Source organism: Populus trichocarpa, chromosome 1, assembly GCF_000002775.5.
Source record: "Populus trichocarpa isolate Nisqually-1 chromosome 1, P.trichocarpa_v4.1, whole genome shotgun sequence".
Taxonomy (NCBI): domain Eukaryota; kingdom Viridiplantae; phylum Streptophyta; class Magnoliopsida; order Malpighiales; family Salicaceae; genus Populus; species Populus trichocarpa.
Window position 1 is genome coordinate 8,846,963 of NC_037285.2, and position 20,171 is coordinate 8,867,133.

Genomic DNA, 20,171 nt, shown 5'->3' on the forward strand with positions numbered 1-20,171 from the left:
ATGTCTTCAATTAATATATTTTGGACATTGATTTGATGATAAAATTAGATATCCATACCCTAATGCCAAGTGTTAATAGTTTAATAATTACTCGTTCCATACATATTATAATCAAGAAAAGCTAACCCTATTTGCCTCCCATTTTGCTATTTTATTTGCTTAACGTGATGATACCAGAGAAAAGGCAGGAAAGGGTCAGAAAACAATTAGAAAATGAAGGGGAAAGTGCAAGGAACAATTAATATATGTAGAAGTGGGAATCTTACAAGAGCCCTTGAATGATGAGTTTCACAAGATCGACGAAATTTTATGCGAACCCGTTTTTTGGTTCATAAAACAACAACGACCTTCTATTTTCCACATCGATCTTGGTCCTATGGTTCTTGTCCTTTTCTCATTATTAATCTTTACGACCCGCATGGATTTCCAGCTCCTGCGTGATCAATACTACTAAACTACAAGATGTGCTACCAAACCTTTCTTTTAATTCTGTGTTTAGTCTATCATACCAGCCCAACCACCCTTCTTTGTTGCCCTAGTAGGAGCATTAAAGAAGTATATAATTTAATCCTGAATATTGCATACTTCTTTCATGAAAAATGGGTGAAGAATCTGCTCAAAACTAGGTTGATAAAACAAAATTCGGTGCTAAACTCTTTTGTTTTGTTTTTATTGTTAAAAAAATCATAATAATGGAATTAATTAGAGATGAGACTACCTAGCTACCTTCTTTTCTTTGCCTTTCGGTGCCTGCCTCCGTACCAAGATATTCTTTCTCCCTCTCCCCGTTCTTTTATCTTCCATCATGCATACCATTGTGCAAGCTTGCATGGTCTTTAATTTTCTCCATGTTTACCCATGAGATATGAGTATTTTCAGGACATAATATTCTTTCCTGAGCAAAATATACATGTCTACATATTTTTCCAAAAACAAAATAGGGTTTTAATAGCATTTTTTTAATCTACTTTCTATATCACTCTCATTAGCATTTTAATTTGTTATTTTGAAAAAGGATAAAGCGATTTTGGATATCTAATTTATCTTATTTTTATATTTCAATGTCTATTTTTTTATTTTATTTAATTAAATAGCTATCTGATTTTTTTATTTTCCATAATAAATTAAGTGTTTAAGTAAATCTTTGTTAATAAAATAGTTATGTATTGCATGTATTCCTTAGGTAATAATATGATCGAACACTGACATTTAATGAATGTTAGAATTGTGTGTGTGTATATATATATATATAATTGATTAGTAAATCATTTAAGGGACAGTGGAAATACGGGTAATGGAAAGTGTGAAATGTTAAATGATTTTAGAAACTGGGTTATTTTGTTTACTAAGATAGAGGAAAAAAACTAAAAGAAATTTCTCCTATATATCTAAGCTATTAACTTTTATCTATCTGTGTATGTTTTTTCCTTTTAATTTATATATTAAATAATAATTATTTTTAAATTTTCAACTATTTTTTGGATTGAGTTTTTTTTTTTTTGGCTTATGTGACATCTCTTTAATGAAGCTAACTCTAAAATGTTGTCATAGGTTTTCATGTTCATGTTCATGTTATCATTTAATGCACAAAAATAATAATCAAACACCTATTTAAATAAAACTAAAGATTATAAACCCAAATGTGAAAATCAAATAAATAATGACACTAAAAACTATGTTATCCCTTTCCAAAAAATAATAATCACTCTCCAGCATGCATTAGCATTGGAAACTTAAGGATCCTTACGAGAAAACACACCCACACACTAGGGAAAAACAAAATACTTCAAACTTAAGCAAGGTTTGGTTTTTAATCTGTCTCTTCTTCTTCTTTCTTTTTTGTTACAACTTGTTCATGTGTGTGTTACCGAGAGTATGTATTCTTTTGATTAGTTTTAGTTTCGACTACTTTTGCAATCGAGATAAAATTAAAAGATGAGAAATTTTTTTTTACTAGTGATGAAATCATGAAAACTTCAAATTGATCGGGCTTAAATATTTACCTGATAACTCAAGATATTTATAGATCTTGATTATGTTAGCTTACCTCGTGAAAATTGCTATAATGATGGAGAATACTTAAAAAATTGAATTGTTGGTTATTGTGTCTCGTTGTGTCATTGGTGAAAAAGTTAGTGTTTGTCATTAGTTGTGGTGTCTTGATCTATCATTGATGGAGAGATTGGTTCTTGGCAGGTGGCCTTTAAGGCAACTTATGGGCAGGAAATAACCTTTGACGAGGAGAGATGATGACCCTCAATTTATATGTAAATGTAGGTCAATGCAACACCATATTGAATTTATTAGAGGTTATAATTCTGCATTGAGATATGTGTCAATAGTTGAGAGTTTTCTTGGTACTAGGTTGAGGCTCTAATACTTTTTTGAGGTCGTACCGGGAGAGGAGTGGATAAGGCAGTCCATTTCAAGCTTGGTCCAAATGGTTTAGATAGAGCAGGTTGTTCGAGCTTGAACATCTGGAAATGGCAGGTCGTTCGGGTTAGCCTAAATGATTTGAATATTTTTTTTAAAATTTAATGTACCTTAATTTCGTCCCTTAAGTCTTTCAAACGCTCATGTTTAAAAGACTTAATATTAGAATTATGAGGAAGAAAAAAAAACACTTATTATCTTATGTCTATCATTTTATTTCCTCATGGCTTTATTAACATGTCTATAAGAGTGAGATGATAGTTCGGTAAGCTTACTTATTCCTCTTAAAGCGGAGAACATTTTCACTTAGAGAGTTAAGAATGATTTGTGATCATGAAAGCAATGTCAAAGCATTGTGTAGGGAAATGTCCCTGGAGATGTTGAGATTTCATTGAAGGCATGAAGATATGGAGTTGCTTACATGGAAAATTCATTTGAGACATGGAGATTTTCATTGGAGACATGGAGAATTCATCGAAGACATGAGATTTTCATTGGAGACATAAAGAAACGTTATTGCTTTTATTGAAAAGTTCAAAATATTTTCTCATGTAAGTGGATGTACATTTTTTAAGGATTATTTGATCTGGATAGTGAATCATAAGGATTTTTCCTTGTTTTTTAGATTGCATTTCTTTCCTTATAAATTATTAGAGGTGGTCCCTAACAATCAATATTTCTATCTAAATTTTTAGGGTATGACATTTCTCAGTATCATAAGCATGGTAATGATAAAAGAAACACAATTTGTTAAGGTCCCTTATGGTTTGTTTCACTCTTGATGGGAAATGGGTATCATATGCATTGTTTTTCTTTAATTGCAGTAAATACCTCAATATGTGTGATGGTAAGAGGTATGGTTATGAGCACAGAAAATGTCATTTTATCATGAATGGATCTCTTGGTATTCCTTTTAGATGCCCCAGGCTACTACCGGATCAATATCGTTTAAGAAATTTTACTCTTTATACTAGAAACAAAGGTGTTTTTGTCTGGTCATACTAATTTATTTTACTTGAATGTAGTTTTTCATTATCTATTTCATGTTAATGAGAATTTGATTAGGGCAAGTATACAATTTTTCCCATAAAAAATAGTTATAGAACTCACTAATGAAGGCTTCAGTGGTAATGAGTTCGAGTAGACTTTCCAAGTTCAGTATTTCCTCGTTAAACCTTTGAAGATATGATCTTGTACTTTCATTTTCTTATTATGTCATGAAAAAGAGCTTAGAAATGCTTTGTTTAACTAGTATGCTTGTACTTAAGTGAGAGATATGTTTGCTATTGAGATTACAAAAGTTAATGACGAAGTTAGGCTCTAGGTTATGGTACCGTGTCCAAGCATATTCACAGAATATTGTTGAAAGGACTTTGCACATGACATCATTATCTTATGTTACAAGCTCTAGGATACTTTGTTTATTATGTATATGTTCTCTTAGGTTTGTAAGTCCATTCTAGTTGTCTAAGTTGTCTTTGATAAAAACACAATTTTAAAAGATATAAGTGTGTGTCACTCGATAATAAAGTGGAGAATCTCCTACTTAGTAGGGTTGATGTTCATTCTCAAAAGCTCATGAAGTTACTAATCTTATCTCACGTCAAGGTCTTTTTTTACGAGGAGCATGATAATGAGATTCAGGGGGAGATTGATTATGGTAACCACTTTTGTGGTTAGGAGTTGTTGAGGATCATTATTCATATTGAGAGCGGTTTCTTTAGAGGGTTAGAGTAAAAGTGTTTTTGTGTCTACTTGTTTACACATTATTTTTTTCATTATTCATATCTCACTTGAAAACACAATTACAATGAACTCACACACTTTACTCTGCATGCATTAATTGATTGATAATAATCAAATAAAATCTAAATTAGACGATTCTAAGAATTCACCTAGGTTACTATTAAATCTAGAATTCTGCATGAACCGATTGATCGTTTGGGGTTACCAAATAACTAGTCGATCGATTATTCATCATGATGAACATTGAAAATTCTACAGAAACTAGTGATTGATTGGCTTGATCAACTTAATCAGTCGATTGTTTTAGCTGTCAATATGACTATAACGACTATAAATAACTAGTTTTTTTTTAGAAACATATATATAACTTGTCTAATCGTAAAATTAAGAAGAGAGTCCGAACATATATGATATACAAGCTATTCTAAGAGTAAAACAACATCAAAATCATTAATCATATTCTAGTTTATGTTATTAAACCTTCATATTAATATAAAAAGTATTCAGTCTTATTATCACTAAAGTTAAACATCTCTATATCTTATAAGTGTTATCTAATAATATATTAAAATATCTAGTGATAGAATTTACCAACCTGGTTCTAATTTCTAGCCTTGAAAAGGTATAATACAGGATCAAAGAACTTCTTATCGATTGTGGGATAAAAGAGATTAAAAAAAGTTCCTTGGCGAGCCATTGCTTCCTCAGATTTGGAAGATGGACTAAAGACCATTGGTAATTAACCCTACAATGCTAACCTTACCCAGATATCATATATGAATTAACCACCACAACAAGATATTGAGTGTCAAGACATTTAACAACCAATCAATTTTAGTTAAATACAAATTACCATAAATTGTTCAAATCTGTCAATAAGTTGTCATAAGAGAATAGATAGTTTCCTTTTAAATCTTATCTTATCCAAAAAGAGAAACATAAAACCTACTTTCCTTGAAGGAAAATTTTATCAGCTGATATATATATATATATATAAAGGAGGAGGAGGAGGAGGAGGAGGAGGTGGAGGAGGAAAGAAAAAACTCAATAATAGGCAAAATTTTCAAACATCTCAAAAATACTTGTTAGAATAAATCACCCCATGAATTTAGCACAGCATCTAAGAAAATCCAGAATCAAAAGGTGTTAAAATAATAATAATATCTAGAAAATCATAAAGTTTATAGCAATATATTGAAAACCAACCAAATCCAAAATAAATTTAAACAAAAATCCACTCTGTTTTTTCTTTTTTCTACCCGTCAAAAACAAACAACTGTATTTTTGTAACATTTTTCCCCTTCTCTCTGCTTCTTGTCATCTAAAGAAACAAACAAATCTCCTAATGTTTTAAAGCTCCCTTTACCTTCCTCTATGCCACCTCTCTTTCGTTTCCTTTTCAATCCCCAATCTCTTTATTATATACAACTTTCTAGTCTCTCTGTTTTTGGGTTCCTCTTTCTTTCTTTCTTTTCTCTTGATGGGCGCTAATCTTTCTTCAAGCTTTGCAGACCCAAATGTTTATTCTCTTGTTGGGTCTTTATGCTTACAACCATCACCACCGCCACCAAGGATAAAGCCAGGTCTTGGTGATTTACCAGAGAGTTGTGTCGCTTTAGTTCTTGAATATTTAAACCCATCAGAGATTTGCAGATTGGCTAAATTAAACAGGGCATTTCGTGGTGCTTCTTGGGCTGATTTTGTTTGGGAGTCAAAATTGCCTGTGAATTATGAAGATTTGATTGAAAGAGTTTTTGGTGATGGTCTCGAAGATAAGTTGTGTAAGAGAGAGGTTTATACCAGGCTTTGTAGAGCTAATACTTTTGATGATGGCACCAAGGTATGATCTTTTGGCTCTTATTTGTTTGGGTAATAGAAGGAAAAGAAATTCTGGTTTATTGGTTATTTTGTTATTTAGGACATTCAAAAATGGAAACTTTGAGAAAAAGAAGGTGTTTTGTTGAGTTGTGGATTTTCTCTCTGGTTTTTGCAGCAACTAATAATGGAATTTTATGTTTTTTTACTAAAAAAGGAAAGCGACGATATTGGAATCTTGATTTGATTTTGTTTGTTTGTTTTATGAGAAAATTCAACAGAAGAAAATTAAAATTTCTTAACTTCATGTACTGCACGGGGGAAGATTTCCTTTTTTGGCTTGATTTTGAAGTTCAGTTACTTAGAAATGGATCGCAATAGAGAAAAGGAGCAGGAGGATTGTGGATTTTGATTGTTCAATTCCATCAAGTTTTATTGTTTTAGCTTTTTAACTTATTGAATTAAGATTTTGTTTTTGTGCAGAAAGCATGGCTGGATAAGAGAACAGGAGGTGTATGCTTATCCATTGCTTCCAAGGGGTTAGCGATAACAGGAATCGATGATCGAAGATATTGGAATCATATTCCAACAGAGGAATCTAGGTGAGATTATTGAAACTCTTATTTATGTATTGGAATTTTGATTAGAATTGCAAAATGGTTAGTTTTTCATTATTTATTTCTTAGATTGGCCGGTCAAGTCCAAGTTGATCCGAGTATTTTCTTGCCAAACTTCTTCGAAGAGGTTTTTAGTTATATTTCTTTTCATGTTCATTTTGATTCTCTGAATCAAGATTTCTAGTCCATGATGCGTGAGAATTTGAAATCCAGCAACTGTTTTGCAGTTGTGTCTTATTAATTATGAGCTTGGAGGTTATATGATTGGACCTTCAAGGGGTAAGTGAGTTTTGGATTACATCAGAGTTTGTCACTTCCATTTCCTTGTATCAGAAATTATTTTACGTAGAAGTAGATTCATCCGACCCTGAGCCTGAAACCAGTAATGTGACTGAGGAACATGATTTGATAATTTAACTTCCAGAATTCCTGATCATATCCTTGAAGATACAAGCTATTGAACACCTTGTCAGTAATGAACCTTCTGTGGTTGCCTTTCTGTCCCCAACCAAGTATCCTCTTCTTTCTTCTTCCCCATGAAGTATGGTCATCAAGTATGAATCCTGGACCTAAGTTCATTTTTCTTTTTTCCTCCTTGAAACAATTAAAAGGTTACTATGGGTGAGCGGAGTACTCATAATCAGCTGATCAATCGAGTAGCATAGACTTGCATCTGATTTGGCTGATTGGATGGTGGTTGTGTCGCTCCTTTCTTAACTATGCATTATTTTGTAGTGTGTGTGGGTGGGTGGGTGGCAGATAATTCCAAGATCCAAGCGAGCAGCTTTAATCTTTCTCCTAGCCACTGCTTCTTCACATGGCAATGCTAGTTGATTTAAAGGATGCTAATTGGTTCTGTTGATACTTTGCATCCTTATGCTTTTGATAAGTGGGTAACTAGGCGTTAATTGAATTGGTTGTTTCTATGTTTGTGCTCAAATTGATGATTACTCCTGTGTAGATATAGTGAAAATAGTGGTGGAATTGATCTGAACTTCCATTGTTTTGCATGCAGCTTCAACTCAGTTGCATATCTTCAGCAAATCTGGTGGTTTGAGGTTGATGGTCAATTTGAATTCCCATTTCCAGCGGGGACCTATAGCCTGTTCTTCAGACTACAATTGGGGCGGGCTGCTAAGAGGTTCGGTCGCCGCATCTGTAACACTGAGCATGTCCATGGTTGGGATATAAAACCTGTACAGTTTCAGCTATGGACTTCAGATGGCCAGTATGCCTCTTCCCAGTGTTTTTTGGAAGATCCTGGGAAATGGAACCTCTACCATGCCGGGGACTTTGTGGTTGATGGCACCAATGCATCAACAAAGCTCAAGTTCTCAATGACACAGATAGACTGTACACACACCAAAGGTGGTCTATGTTTGGACTCCATATTAGTATATCCATGTAAATTAAAAGAAGGGTTAGGGCATTTTTAAACCGCACTTGACCTTTTAGGGTAGAGTTCTGCGTTGTAGTGAGCTAGGACATCTTTGAGACGAAGCGGAATCTAGTATTTGTTGGTTCTTCAGGCCTTGTATCATTTGTACCCAAGCAATGTATATATTGTCGTATTTAAGGTTGTTGATAAAGTGTGTAGGTTTTTATTATTGTTTGTCACGAGGAAATCATTACCACTCTCTTTTTTGGTGGAAGCTGTAAAATAGCTCCATGGATCAGAAGCATAGGGATGAATATTAGCGATAAATTTTGCTTATACGCTTAAGAAACCGTTTGGGAACGGTTTAATTATTTTTTTATTAAAATTTAATATGGTTTATATGTTTTGGATTGTTTTAATGTGGTGGTGTTAAAAATAATTTTTAAAAAATAAAAAAATATTATTGACATATATTTCATGTGGAAAAGTTATTACCACTAAAAAATTTGATATCATGAAGAGAACTTGCTGCTTTCTAAGTTTCAGGTTTCGCTACTGTTTAGTATTGTGTTCTAAATGGAGGTAGGTTGGGGTCAAGGTTGTTAAAATCGCGTTTTGACTCGTAAAATCGTATGTGCTTAATCGTTTGAAAAAATCGAAAATGGGTGAAATCGGGTTGAAATCGGGTGAAATCGTTAAAATCGGATGAAATCGTTAAAATCAGATGAAATCGCACAAAATCACGATTTCAGGACCGATTTTACGATTGTAACAAAATGCATGCACTGAAACAAAATGTCACCCCCATGGTCCAGCTGTCAGGCGCCTAGTGGCTGTGGAAATGCACAGTCATGCCACGCGTTCTTCACTCTTCAATCACAAAAGATGAAAAAAGTCTTCAGTGTTCAGTCTTCACTCCTTCTCTTTCACTGAACAAATCCCTAATCCCCTTCTCTAATTAACCAACTGGGCACCGACAACCACAAAAGCGGCGGCGGCGATCTCCACAAAAGCGGTCACGGTCACGATCCAGTCTTCACTCCTTCTCTTTCCTCACTTCAGAGTCCAGTCATCAGTGCTCACGGTCGCGACTTCCTTTTCATCAACAGCGACGACGATCTCCTCAACAGCTCACGGCTTCGGGCTTCCTCTTCAATCTTCATCAACAGCGGCACGCCGACAACGATCTCCTTTCTTTCCCATCATCAACAGCTGACGGCTTCCTCTTCATCAACAGCAGCGGGTGACATCGGGCCTCTTCACCGGCAGCCATTCAGCCTTCATTATCAACGACTCTCCACCGTAAGTTGATTTTGCCTTCATCATCATCACTGCAATAGTTGATTTTGCCCTGTAAATCATAATTGTATATTCCCCTGTAATAGATTTTGATTTTGCCCTGTGACCCTATAATTATTAATTACAGTTTTGATTTTGCCCGGTCCTGTAATTTGTATATTTATAATGTTGAATTGAATTGAATGGAACTGATCGGGTGAAATTGGACTGAAAATTGTTGAATTGGATTGAATTGAATGTCATTTCAGTATATATCTTGATTGAATTAATTGGATTGAATTGAATTGAATTAATCGGGTGAAAATTGGACTGAAAATTGTTGAATTGGACTGAATTGAATGTCATTTCAGTATTATAGGACTGAATTAATTGGACTAAATTGAATTGAATTAATGATTTTAGGATTCCATTTCAGTATTATAGTTTTTTGAATTGTTATGTATAACAAAAAGTTAATTACAATCATAAAATGTTAATGTATTTTAAAATTCCTTACGATTTTACGATTTTACGATCCGTTTTTACGATCCGAGTTTGTATTGCATCTTTCGTGCCGTGTTAAAATTGTGATTTTAACAACCTTGGTTGAGGTATTGTGTTTCAAGAGAAGGTAAGGTAAATTTTTTTTTTAAAAAAAAAATTATACTTTTGAATTGTTTTAATATATTAATATTAAAATAATTTTTAAAAAATAAAAAATATTATTTTAATATATTTTTAAATAAAAAATATTTTAAAAAATAACTATTTTTATGCCATCAAAACAACAACCAATCTGCTGCGCTACAGTAACAGTCGGGGAGACAGACAAGATGGTGATGTTACAAGCTCTCAAGTTCCCTTGGCTCATACCAGATATTTTTTACACTTTGCACTTATTCGTACTTCTTTGTCTTATGTAACTCACAGATGGATTTGATTTATGGATCCTCAGTGATCGTCGGTTGGATTTGTTCATCGTTTGACATGACATTGCGTTATAATCATATTTAAAGATTTTTTATTTTTAAATTGTTTTTGTATAGATAATAAAAATAAATTTAAAAAAATAAAAAAAATATTAGTTTAATTTATTTTCAAGTAAAAAGTATTTCAAAAAATAACATTTACTACACTCTTAAAAATACCCTTAATTATCAATTCATATGCATTTTGTAATGAGTTAAATAAATTTTTCTTTCAATTCAAAAAAATAAATATGATGGCATTTTATATAATTTTCTTGACATTAAAAATTTTAATTGTAAATTTAAAAATTTATATATTTAATTAAATAAATTGAGAATTATTTATGCAACCGAAATAAATTAGAAAGCCCAATTCCTAATCAACCAAAGTTAACATGTTAAACCCATGACTTAAATTATGGATTCAATTGGATGCAATAATTTTTTTAATAATTTTTTATTTAACTATTTGTTAAGAAAAATAGACGTTCAAAAAATTAAGAACCAACTAAATATTGTGGTGTCTATTTGAGATTACAATAAACTTACAAATATCAAACCAAAATAAATTACATTACCCGATTAAAAATAAATAAAATATTAAAGTATACAATTAAAAAAAAATCTGGAAAATCAATAAAGACCTAATAGTGAAGGATCAAATTGATAAAAAAAAATTAATCAAAAATAAATAAATAAAGGCTTAGACATACAGGTTTGGTTGGCTCAACATGTCTGGACCTAATAAAAAGGCCTAGATACATATGTTTAAGGGTAGCCCACGCGTCTGTGCCTATTTTTTTTATGGGACAAATGATTTTTTTTAAAAAAATAGAAAACATGTAACATGCTCTACCCAGATTCCAATAACCTACGTCATAAAAAAATCAATTAAGGGTTTTCAAACCCAAAAAATCATTTATCAATTTGTTTTTACACAAATACCTACAAAACAACGTAGAAATCTACATAAATCTCTTTATGCCTTCAAACAATTAAAAAAAAAACCAACTTGAAACCTAAAACTTCTCTAGGTGAAAGAACACCCAAGTTAAACTCCTCTCATTGAATAAAACCATTTGATACTAAAACCAATCTTTTTTGTGGTTGTAATCAGTGTCAACCAAGAGTTTGTCTCTTTATATTATTGAAATTTGATCATTTTTTTTCTTTTTTTTCAAACAAGAGATTAAAAAATGATAAAGTTTAGAACTATGATTTTATGAAATATTGAGGAATTGAAAATTCATAATTTGAAAGTAAAAGGCTCAAAGTCAAGTTTTTTTATCTAATTTCAAAATTGCCACCCATTTTTTCTATCTTTTACTCTGAATTTTTTTTAATTTTGTCCTTCCTTAACAAATATGAATTAATTAACCTTCAATTAGGCTACAAAATGATGAAAACATCCAAAAATAAATTTTGATGACTAAAAAAATAAAAAATAAATAAATCACACATCGCAGTGAAATATTGAGCAAAAGCTACAAGTGTCTTAGCCACGTCTTTTAGAGTTTCTTATAATAATTCCCGAATTTGCTCGACAAATTCATCAATTTGGATGGCAAAGAATGTGACCTCATTCTTACCATATGAGCTGCAATAAAAGTAACTGTTAAAAATGTGTGACGAATAACATGCCAAGACAAGAAAAAAAGAAGAAAAAGTACAGATCGATACGTCAAATATGAGGGACATTCCACAGCATCAGCCTGTCAGCCCCATAACAGGGCCAAAACATCGTTCTAAACTTCGTTCAAACCCAAAACATCAGCATCAGCCTTGTTACCTTGTATGAGTGTATCTTGTCTACAGTGGTTGGACCATCTAGCCAACAGTCTATTATTAGTCACAAGTACAGAAATATCAGGTAAGAGTTCAACGTGTCGAACATTGGCCAATGGTTATGTAAATTAGAAAGAGTTAGGAGTTCACAGCCAAGTCATGCAACAAATCTGAAATTGTAAAAGGCCATGGAAGTCAATTGCAGATCGCCGTTGGCTTTCTGTGCATGTAATTCATGGACGGGTGCCGTGCTTATCTTGACAAACCTGGATAAAATCTAATACGGCAAACAGGAAAGGAAAAATAAATACCTTGACAATGTGATAAAAGAATGGCACCATCTCATTTCTTGGGTAAGGTTTAGACTTTGGGATAGCTATTAGTTCATGTCGACATTACAGCATATAATCTTCATCATCAAGCTTACGATTATCCCAACTGTAACTATAATCAAACGGGCTTGAGGAAAGAAACTCTTTTAAGGCTCTATTTGTATCTTCTATTGAATCATTACCCAGAAAGATGGAACAAAAAGTACCCAAAAACAAAAACTTACGATTATCCCAACCATATAGTTCATGCTGCCACTTCATATAAGAATGCTATATCCATGAAACGCATTTTCAGGATCTCAGAAAACTAACGACTGTAACAAAGTTGATGAAACTAGGATTGTCACCAAGTATGAGAATCCGCATTAGAGGCAACCATGAACCCGGCCCCAGGTATTTTCCACAACACCACTTGATGCATTCCTGAAGCAACAGCAACTAATGTTTTGTGATCAAAAGTCATCCCATCCGTTGCAGCATCTTGCTCTTGGCACCTTTTTGCAAGCCAGATACAATCTCATCAATCTTAGAGCTAACTGCTCAAGCAAAATTTGGACTGCATGCTCCAGTCAATGCTGGCTACCTCCGCAGGATTGGAGACTGAGAAATGCCCACGCTGCATGAATACTCAAAGTCTTGGGAACTTGAGATGGTGTGGAAGATGCACTTCTTTCGCATCTCTCGTATAAAAGGGATGGCTGCTCCAGTTTACCCACATTTGAGCTAATGCAAGACTTTGGAAATATACAGTGACGCACCATATCAGAGCTATTCAATAGTCCACCCTTGCTCATAATCGAGTTATCATTGCTGTTTCCACTTGGAAAATGAGAAGTAGACAACTTATTTGGTTCAGTTGGAAAACATTGAGGGACCCCAAGCTGATCGTTTTCTTGCGATTGATCTTTCTGGAGTTTGGTTGTGGAAAAATTTTGGGAATATTTCTTCAAGCTCTCTGTGTATTGGAGTTTTACATGAGAAATGACTTTGCAAGAATCCATTGGCCACTGCTTTAACAAGTAAATTAAAGTTTACAAGGCAATGTCAGAAGAAACAGAGATTTAGAGGGTTCAAGCAGCTACTTCCAAGGGTTTTCAGTTGTCAACTTTTAAGATGACACTCAAATGTATAATAAAGTAGATATCACTTACCGATCGGTTCAATTTTATTATCCCAGCTGAAAGTCCTCAAGTCTTTCATGCAGTACTTGAATATGTCAACAGTCTGTCAAGCAATGAACCCAGAATACATGAGATCCTGAGTAGGATTTAGATGACTGTTAGACAAATCAAAACAAATTCTCTCCGCACACGGGCAAGCACAAGTCCAAATTTCTCTCACACCCAGCTGATAATAGCCTACATGACGAACAAGATTCATTTAAGTTTTATAATATCATTTCCAAAAACAAGTTTTTCAAATATGACTAGAAGATTGAAAAATTGAGACCACGGTAACTATCAAGAGAACACAATACGAAAAAAGTGTGGGTGTAATTTGTTTGCTGCTTGAAATTACATACATGGATACATGCTTGACCAATTCATTTCATGGAGCTAGTAACTGCAGGAAATAAAGAGAGTTTCTTCTATGTTGCAATTTTCTTGTAAATCAAATGGTGATATACTATCTGATCCAATACCATCAACGGTGGTTCGATACTTTTTTGAAGCATAACCAGCTCATTAACCTGCATACAAGAGGACCTGTTCTGTCAATTCAAACCTTTAAGGTTTAAAATAAATAATGATTAATAAACAGCATACAAGGACCAGGATGGATCGAACATGATTGTTCAGATATTGCAGGTCATATGTACCTTAGATAGAATTGAACTTCAAGGCAACACAGCTCTTCGAGGTCCCTTGAACAAAATTCCAAGGAAGTATCTGTAAAGCATACCGAGAATATAAGATCAATGTGTTATGAAATCCACTGGTCTCATTCAGTGGGCTATAGTTCACCTTTAAATTATGAACAATAATGATACGAAGTTTACCCTCATGAACAACATGATGCTGGTCATTAACAGTCTCATGAACTGCCTTTCTGCTTCTTATTCAGCCTGGAAAGTACTTCAAATGTTGCCTCTTCCAAGAATTTAAAGAAAAAAAAATGATAAAATGTTCCATGGCAAACTGTTAAGAATATAGAACTTTAGCCTTCAGCTAATACCTCAAGCTTTTAAGTTAGACATGAGGGTCTCCAACAGTAGCGAATTTAGACAGTCAGTGGCAGATGAAGGTCGACATTATAATTTACAAAATTTTAGCAACATAGCAATAATGAACTGTTTTTTGTTTTAGAAAGCAACATATTGACTGACTGAAAAACATGTAGTGCTGATTTGCTTACCAAATCCTCCCCCAGATTTGGCCCAGCTCAAGTCACAATGCCATGTAGCCTGGGAAAGGAAAAAAAAAACAGGGAACAAATAGAATAAGGAGCGAGGAAAGATTATATGAAATATGTCATAAATATCAGTATTTCGACGGTGGAAAAAAGTACAAATTGACAGCTGACCACATCTGCCTGGGAGAACACACCAATGACATGAAATCTAGCACTATAGCATGAAGACAAACACCATCGTTTCTTAGCAATACGATTGTCCCACACAGGGAGAGAGAGGGGGGGGGGGGGGGGGGGGGGGGTGTGAGGTTAGAACAGCTTCAAGGTGTATTTCTTTGCTCCAGGCGGAAATATGGATGTTAAGATGGAAATAAAGCATCAGCAAGAGTCCTGACACAAGTCAACATTAACTCCCAGAAACTGTAGTGTGACTGCAAAGTATTCTGCTGCTTCTGATTCCCCAACTTATTCTATGGTACTAATGTATGTAGAGTTTGGCGTTGACCTTGCAGATGGACAGAGTCCTGACTTGGTGGTAGCTGCTGAATAAGAATCCCTTGTAGAATATCATTTTTCTTACTGTCTAATCTGGTTTTCTTATGTAGCTAAGTGGAAAGCCCCTCCCTTTTGACATCAAAAGGTGAAATTTTGTCCATGATCTTCCTATTTAAAGCAAGACCCAAGGAAGAAGAGAGAACAACGCAACATCAATTGAACAAATCAGACTGAAATGTGGTACTAAGACCTCCTTGTTGATGTTTCCTTTTCAGCTTTTGTGATCTATTTTGTCCTAGATGGGCATCTTCCTCTGCTATCGAGCAGGGGGCAGTAGAAGATCCAGAACAGTTAAAATTAGTTGACATCAAGAGGGTGTGGGTAAATCAAGATGGTTAAGACCTTTCAGAACAGCTGAGTTAGCCCCAGTAGGTAAAGAACCTGCTGCGAGACTCAATTCCGAGTTAATCATACTATTAAAAACAGTTTGATTCCTATCCTCATATATGGCACCCACATTGAAATCTGGAATCTTCATTAAAGACCCAGGAAAATTTCCAGATGATGCATTTGAGCAAGAACCTAGTGCAGCCTAGATTTGACCTCTTTGTAGTATGTTAGCAGGATTTAAGAACTTCACCAAGTCTGTGGTCACCTGACACGAATCCATGGAGCTCAGTGCCAACAGTTAGTTGTCCAATTAGCTTGTAAAGCCAGCTATTCCGTTGCTGCTTATAGAATGAAATTGAAGACTTAATCAAATTCACACATGAACTCTTAAAACAGAAATATCAACAAAAAAATCCGGATGCAACAAACTTGAAATATGAACATTCATCAAAAACAATAAATATTCATGGATTATGAAAAATTAATATTTTAGCTTCCAAGTCCTAATAAATAGGTGTCAGCGAAAAATTATATGAAATTTCTTGATTTTTTTTCCTTTTTTGTTGTTGGTTTTCCTTGTTCTTCTACTCTTTCTTTTTATTATAAAGATTAGAACTTATTTGAGAATAAATTTAAACAAGATGGTAATGTTAAAATCCTATTAGGCTCATTAAAGAAAATCATTTTGCACCAAATAAGGAATTATTAATCTTCATCAACAACAAATATTTCAGCTTAATCAAATTTTAAGAGCTCCAATAAATTAATGCTTTACATGCTTCTATTTTAGGTATCATTTCAATATTATGCTTTAGCTTGCATTCTAGGAATTAATTTAAATATTTTATGTATAATTTAACATTTGTTTCATATAAATCTTATGTTATGAACTTATGATTGCAAAAATGAATTTATAATTTTACAAATAATGTTCTAAAATCTAATTTCTTGTGACAATTTGGACAACAAGTGCATCGTGACCACGCTTTTTAATTAACTGCAAAAGTTAAGGTTTCAACTAGCACGAGAATATGATCAGCAACATTTTACATGTTCTCAGGAAGAATAATAAATCAAGTATCAGGTAGAGAAATGGTGTCGGCTTGGAGTAATTGGTAGGCATGGTCCAACACTGATATGGGCTCCATTCTTTCATTGCAATTTTCATTGTTATTTTAGAGATGGGCTCCATCACAGGCCTTAGAGAACCAAAGCGTGAAGCATATTTTTCTTCGTAGTTTTTCCATGTATTAGAACTGCTGGATTATGATTAAATAAATTCAACCATATCCAAAGCTTGATGACTAATAGAAATCATAATTTCAAAAATATGGCTTCTCTAATTTGGTCCAGAAAGGGCACAACACTACCAGAGGAGTACAAACAAACCATTAAACTTGCCCACCAAACCAGAACACCATAGGCATGTCTTCACATGCTAGCAGAAAATTGAGGAGAACGATATACATTTCTTTAGCAACCAAAAAACTCGCAAATCATCAGCTCTGTTGCTCACTATTGGCTGACCTTCGGTATGGCATGTATCTGTGATCCTTTGCAGCATTCTTTTTCCTCCTTTTCTCAATGAAGGATTCGAGCTTGCCAGATGCCTGGTCATGTTATAAGATTCATTAGTCAGCAAAACCATGTAACTGATGAAATGAGTTGTCATATCTTATAGTTTCACATCACATAGCATTTTGCTCATCCAAAAAAGGTACCTTGAGTTTGTTGTATTTTTCAGTAAGCCTCTGTTTCCGTATATCCGCTGCAAAATACACAAGTTAGTATTCATGTAGACTGCTTGAGTGCTGGTTGATTCATTTATCCAAGCACCATGAGAAATAATAAAAATTAACGTACAAAATAAAAGAACATTAACAAATGGATAAGACAACTTGTCTTGAACTGTCCACCACACATGCAAATTGGTACCTATATCAAGAATTACAGATTCTGATAATAATTAGTTTTTGCCCCACATAGTATCAGATCAAACACAGATCCAATACTCTCAACACCTTGTATGCTTTCACTATTTCTCATAGGATCCACCACTAAAACAAACTAATACTATCGGTCGTATCAAATGTCCCATGCATTCTGGTTCAGCATTCTAAAGAACAGTTTTGTTTCACAAAGCATTTCCAAACACGTTTTACTTCTCAATGAATAGTTAAAAGTATATTCAAATGCCAGCCTAAAGACATAAATTAGGAATAACCAATTTAATTACTGTCTCAGGCTATAACCAGTGCTTAAGGATCGATTCCTTCTTATTGACAAATAGTAAACCTGAGAGCGGAAGATCAAAATGTTCAAGCAAAAAAAGAGGATACTTATCAATAATGATGCAACAGAGAGCAAGAGATAGGTGGAGATACATTTTTTCAGATAAAAGGGCCGTTTCCCTTGCTTCGCAGCTTCTCTCTCTTTCTTCTTGTGCTCAGCCAGTATAGCTGCATCAGTCTGCTTTGTTGACTCAAACTTCGTCTGCTTCTCCTATTAATTTTATGAGAAGATGACAAAGACAGACCAGATAAACAAATCAATTGATCAGACAAATGGCCAGATTTAGAGTAACAGTTTCATCCAACAAGGCATGTACTTACAATCCAAGATATACGCTCCTTCAATTGATCAATGACTTTCGGATCATTGGATTTCTTCAGTTGCTTCTTTAGTTCCTTCATATCCAAAAAGTCACTTTTAGGGGAAGTAATTTAAGATTTAGGTACAAAAAGTTAGAAAAACAATTGTCATTGATGAATTCACAGAAATTACCTCTTTCTCAGCAGGAAGATTATTCTTAAACAGAAAGTCGTATCTTTTTCTAAACCTGCAAAAATTCCACTGCTATTAATTACACAACCAAGATGGAGAAAGAGAGTTATTCACTATTATTCATCAAATTTATCCACAAGTCAAAGATTTACATCCAAAGTATGGGTTAAGCAATAATATTCAACTGTGGCCTTTTATAAACAACACCATTTAATACGACAATATGCAAAAACAATAAGAATTAAGAAAGATGAGGTCCAGAATGTTATAAGCAATTTGAAATAACATTAAAATCCAGGGAAAAACTGGAGCATGGCCTTGTTTAAAGAGTTTTATAAAAAAGCAGACTGAGAGCACTAATGATGGACAGATCAGAATTTTGGACTCCAAAGGGATATGGCCTCGTTTAAAAATGTTTAATGAAATACTAGACTGAGGACACTACAGAGAAATAGATTAGTATCTTGGACAACTATCCACCCATTCTGATCAATATTATCTGTCCACACAACATGGGGAACAAAGGACTAGTAAAGAAAGGTTCCATACAGACTAGATTCAATACGTTCGCACAAAGTAGCCTCGAAGCCATAACAGGAACACCGTACCATAAAACAAGCACTCAGCAGATTTACTGAAAGATAAAGAAAGGCAACTGAGACATACCCCTCAACATCAAGATTGCCACACAAAGACTCAAAGCGGGGATCGCGTACTACCTGTAAACAGAAATACCAAATTGAAAGCATTAAAGCTCAACATCATATGGCTAAACAAGAATGATGAGACTGCTTGGAAAATAGTGATATCCATGCACATTAAATTTTGCCAACAGCGCAGAGCACCTGGAAGAAGCTTTGCGGCCAGTCACATCAAGTTTGCTGAAAATCGCAGGCTTTATGCAAGAAGTCATTTTGTTAAAGTAGGGGTAACGTTTAGGTAGAATGATTTCGTGACTTGCTTCCATAGTTTACGTAGTATATGGGTACACAATTGGAGGTGCTGTTTCTAAAGGCCTGATCATAGTGCTTTGCAACACACTGTAATAATGAATCGAAAACGAAAATATAAAGCATACCTTTTTAGGAACTTGAACAACCTCTCGAAAACGACTCACCGGCTTCTTGCAGCTCACCTCCGTCGGCCTATTCTTGTTAGCTCTGCCACCCTTCTTCTCCTGATCAGGCTTTTTAAAAACTGTAAGAGACCCATTAGACTTTGCTTTTTGAAGATCCTCAAAAGTAACTTCTGCCAGCTCTCTCTCTATTTCACTCTCCTACTCCAATCAAAAAGAAAACCCAACATGTAAAAAACTGATTTGATAAAAAGAAAGAAGAAAGAAGAAGAAACAGAACAATTAAGGGGTTTCTTCAGTTTGTAATGAACACTCACATCTTCCTCTGAAGAAGACAATTCTTCACTTTCTACACCATGGGTTTTGCTTGACATGCCAAATTCATTACTGGGCTTCTTCTTCATTTTGATCTTGGAAGCTAAGAAGAAAGGATGGTCGTTCTGCCTGTGAGAGAAATAAATAAATTATTTAACTGCCCAAACCCTAGGATGGGAACCACATTACATAGTAAGCAGACGACATGCTGCTTGTTTTACGGAGACATCATGCTATGACCAGAGACGACGTGTGGCACGTACAACATATATGGACCAAGCCCACACAAATGAACACAGGCCCTATCCAATACTTTTGGGTTGGACCCGAATCGCCCCTTCAGCAGCCTTTTTCAGGCGGAAAATTGTAAAGATAGAAATAATTTTTTTTTTTATGGAATGATCCTCC

General features: G+C 34.2%; 2 protein-coding genes and 1 long non-coding RNA gene across 5 annotated transcripts; 1 reads left to right on the plus strand and 2 right to left on the minus strand.

Moving 5' to 3' along the window:
• Nucleotides 1-5,431: 5,431 nt before the first annotated feature.
• LOC7478069 (F-box protein PP2-A12) lies at nucleotides 5,432-8,218 on the plus strand. 2 transcript variants are annotated; one of them, XM_024602534.2, is made up of 5 exons: nucleotides 5,432-6,019; nucleotides 6,478-6,596; nucleotides 6,681-6,738; nucleotides 6,839-6,890; nucleotides 7,627-8,218. In XM_024602534.2, exons 1-5 carry the CDS (start codon nucleotides 5,660-5,662, stop codon nucleotides 7,800-7,802), a joined length of 765 nt encoding a protein of 254 aa, XP_024458302.2. In that variant the 5' UTR covers nucleotides 5,432-5,659; the 3' UTR covers nucleotides 7,803-8,218. The 2 variants fall into 2 exon arrangements, with proteins under 2 accessions (XP_024458302.2, XP_002298062.1); XM_002298026.4 differs by lacking the exons at nucleotides 6,681-6,738; nucleotides 6,839-6,890 and having other exon boundaries at nucleotides 5,460-6,019.
• Nucleotides 8,219-11,891: 3,673 nt separating this feature from the next.
• On the minus strand, nucleotides 11,892-14,978 carry LOC127904897 (uncharacterized). Of its 2 annotated transcripts, XR_008058329.1 has the most exons (6): nucleotides 14,708-14,978; nucleotides 14,352-14,442; nucleotides 14,172-14,241; nucleotides 13,875-14,042; nucleotides 13,504-13,710; nucleotides 11,892-13,359 (listed from the first exon to the last, which is right to left on the minus strand). It is a non-coding gene; the product is annotated as an uncharacterized LOC127904897 (long non-coding RNA). The 2 variants fall into 2 exon arrangements; XR_008058328.1 differs by having other exon boundaries at nucleotides 14,352-14,969.
• Nucleotides 14,979-16,909: 1,931 nt separating this feature from the next.
• On the minus strand, nucleotides 16,910-19,958 carry LOC7476079 (uncharacterized). Its single transcript, XM_002299526.4, has 8 exons — nucleotides 19,766-19,958; nucleotides 19,452-19,649; nucleotides 19,040-19,092; nucleotides 18,374-18,428; nucleotides 18,202-18,276; nucleotides 17,974-18,091; nucleotides 17,311-17,357; nucleotides 16,910-17,199 (listed from the first exon to the last, which is right to left on the minus strand). Exons 1-8 carry the CDS (start codon nucleotides 19,850-19,852, stop codon nucleotides 17,089-17,091), a joined length of 744 nt encoding a protein of 247 aa, XP_002299562.1. The 5' UTR covers nucleotides 19,853-19,958; the 3' UTR covers nucleotides 16,910-17,088.
• Between the last annotated feature and the right edge of the window lie 213 nt (nucleotides 19,959-20,171).

Excerpts from the sequence above, each read along its gene's own strand:
- LOC7478069 (XM_002298026.4), top strand. The coding sequence starts at position 5,660 with ATGGGCGCTAATCTTTCTTCAAGCTTTGCAGACCCAAATGTTTATTCT. Across the intron at positions 6,020-6,477 it reads CTTTTGATGATGGCACCAAG|AAAGCATGGCTGGATAAGAG; the intron begins GTATGATCTTTT and ends GTTTTTGTGCAG. Across the intron at positions 6,597-7,626 it reads ATTCCAACAGAGGAATCTAG|CTTCAACTCAGTTGCATATC; the intron begins GTGAGATTATTG and ends TTTTGCATGCAG.
- LOC7476079 (XM_002299526.4), bottom strand. The coding sequence starts at position 19,852 with ATGAAGAAGAAGCCCAGTAATGAATTTGGCATGTCAAGCAAAACCCAT. Across the intron at positions 19,650-19,765 it reads TGTCTTCTTCAGAGGAAGAT|GAGAGTGAAATAGAGAGAGA; the intron begins GTGAGTGTTCAT and ends TGATTGGAGTAG. Across the intron at positions 17,200-17,310 it reads AAAAATACAACAAACTCAAG|GCATCTGGCAAGCTCGAATC; the intron begins GTACCTTTTTTG and ends TAACATGACCAG.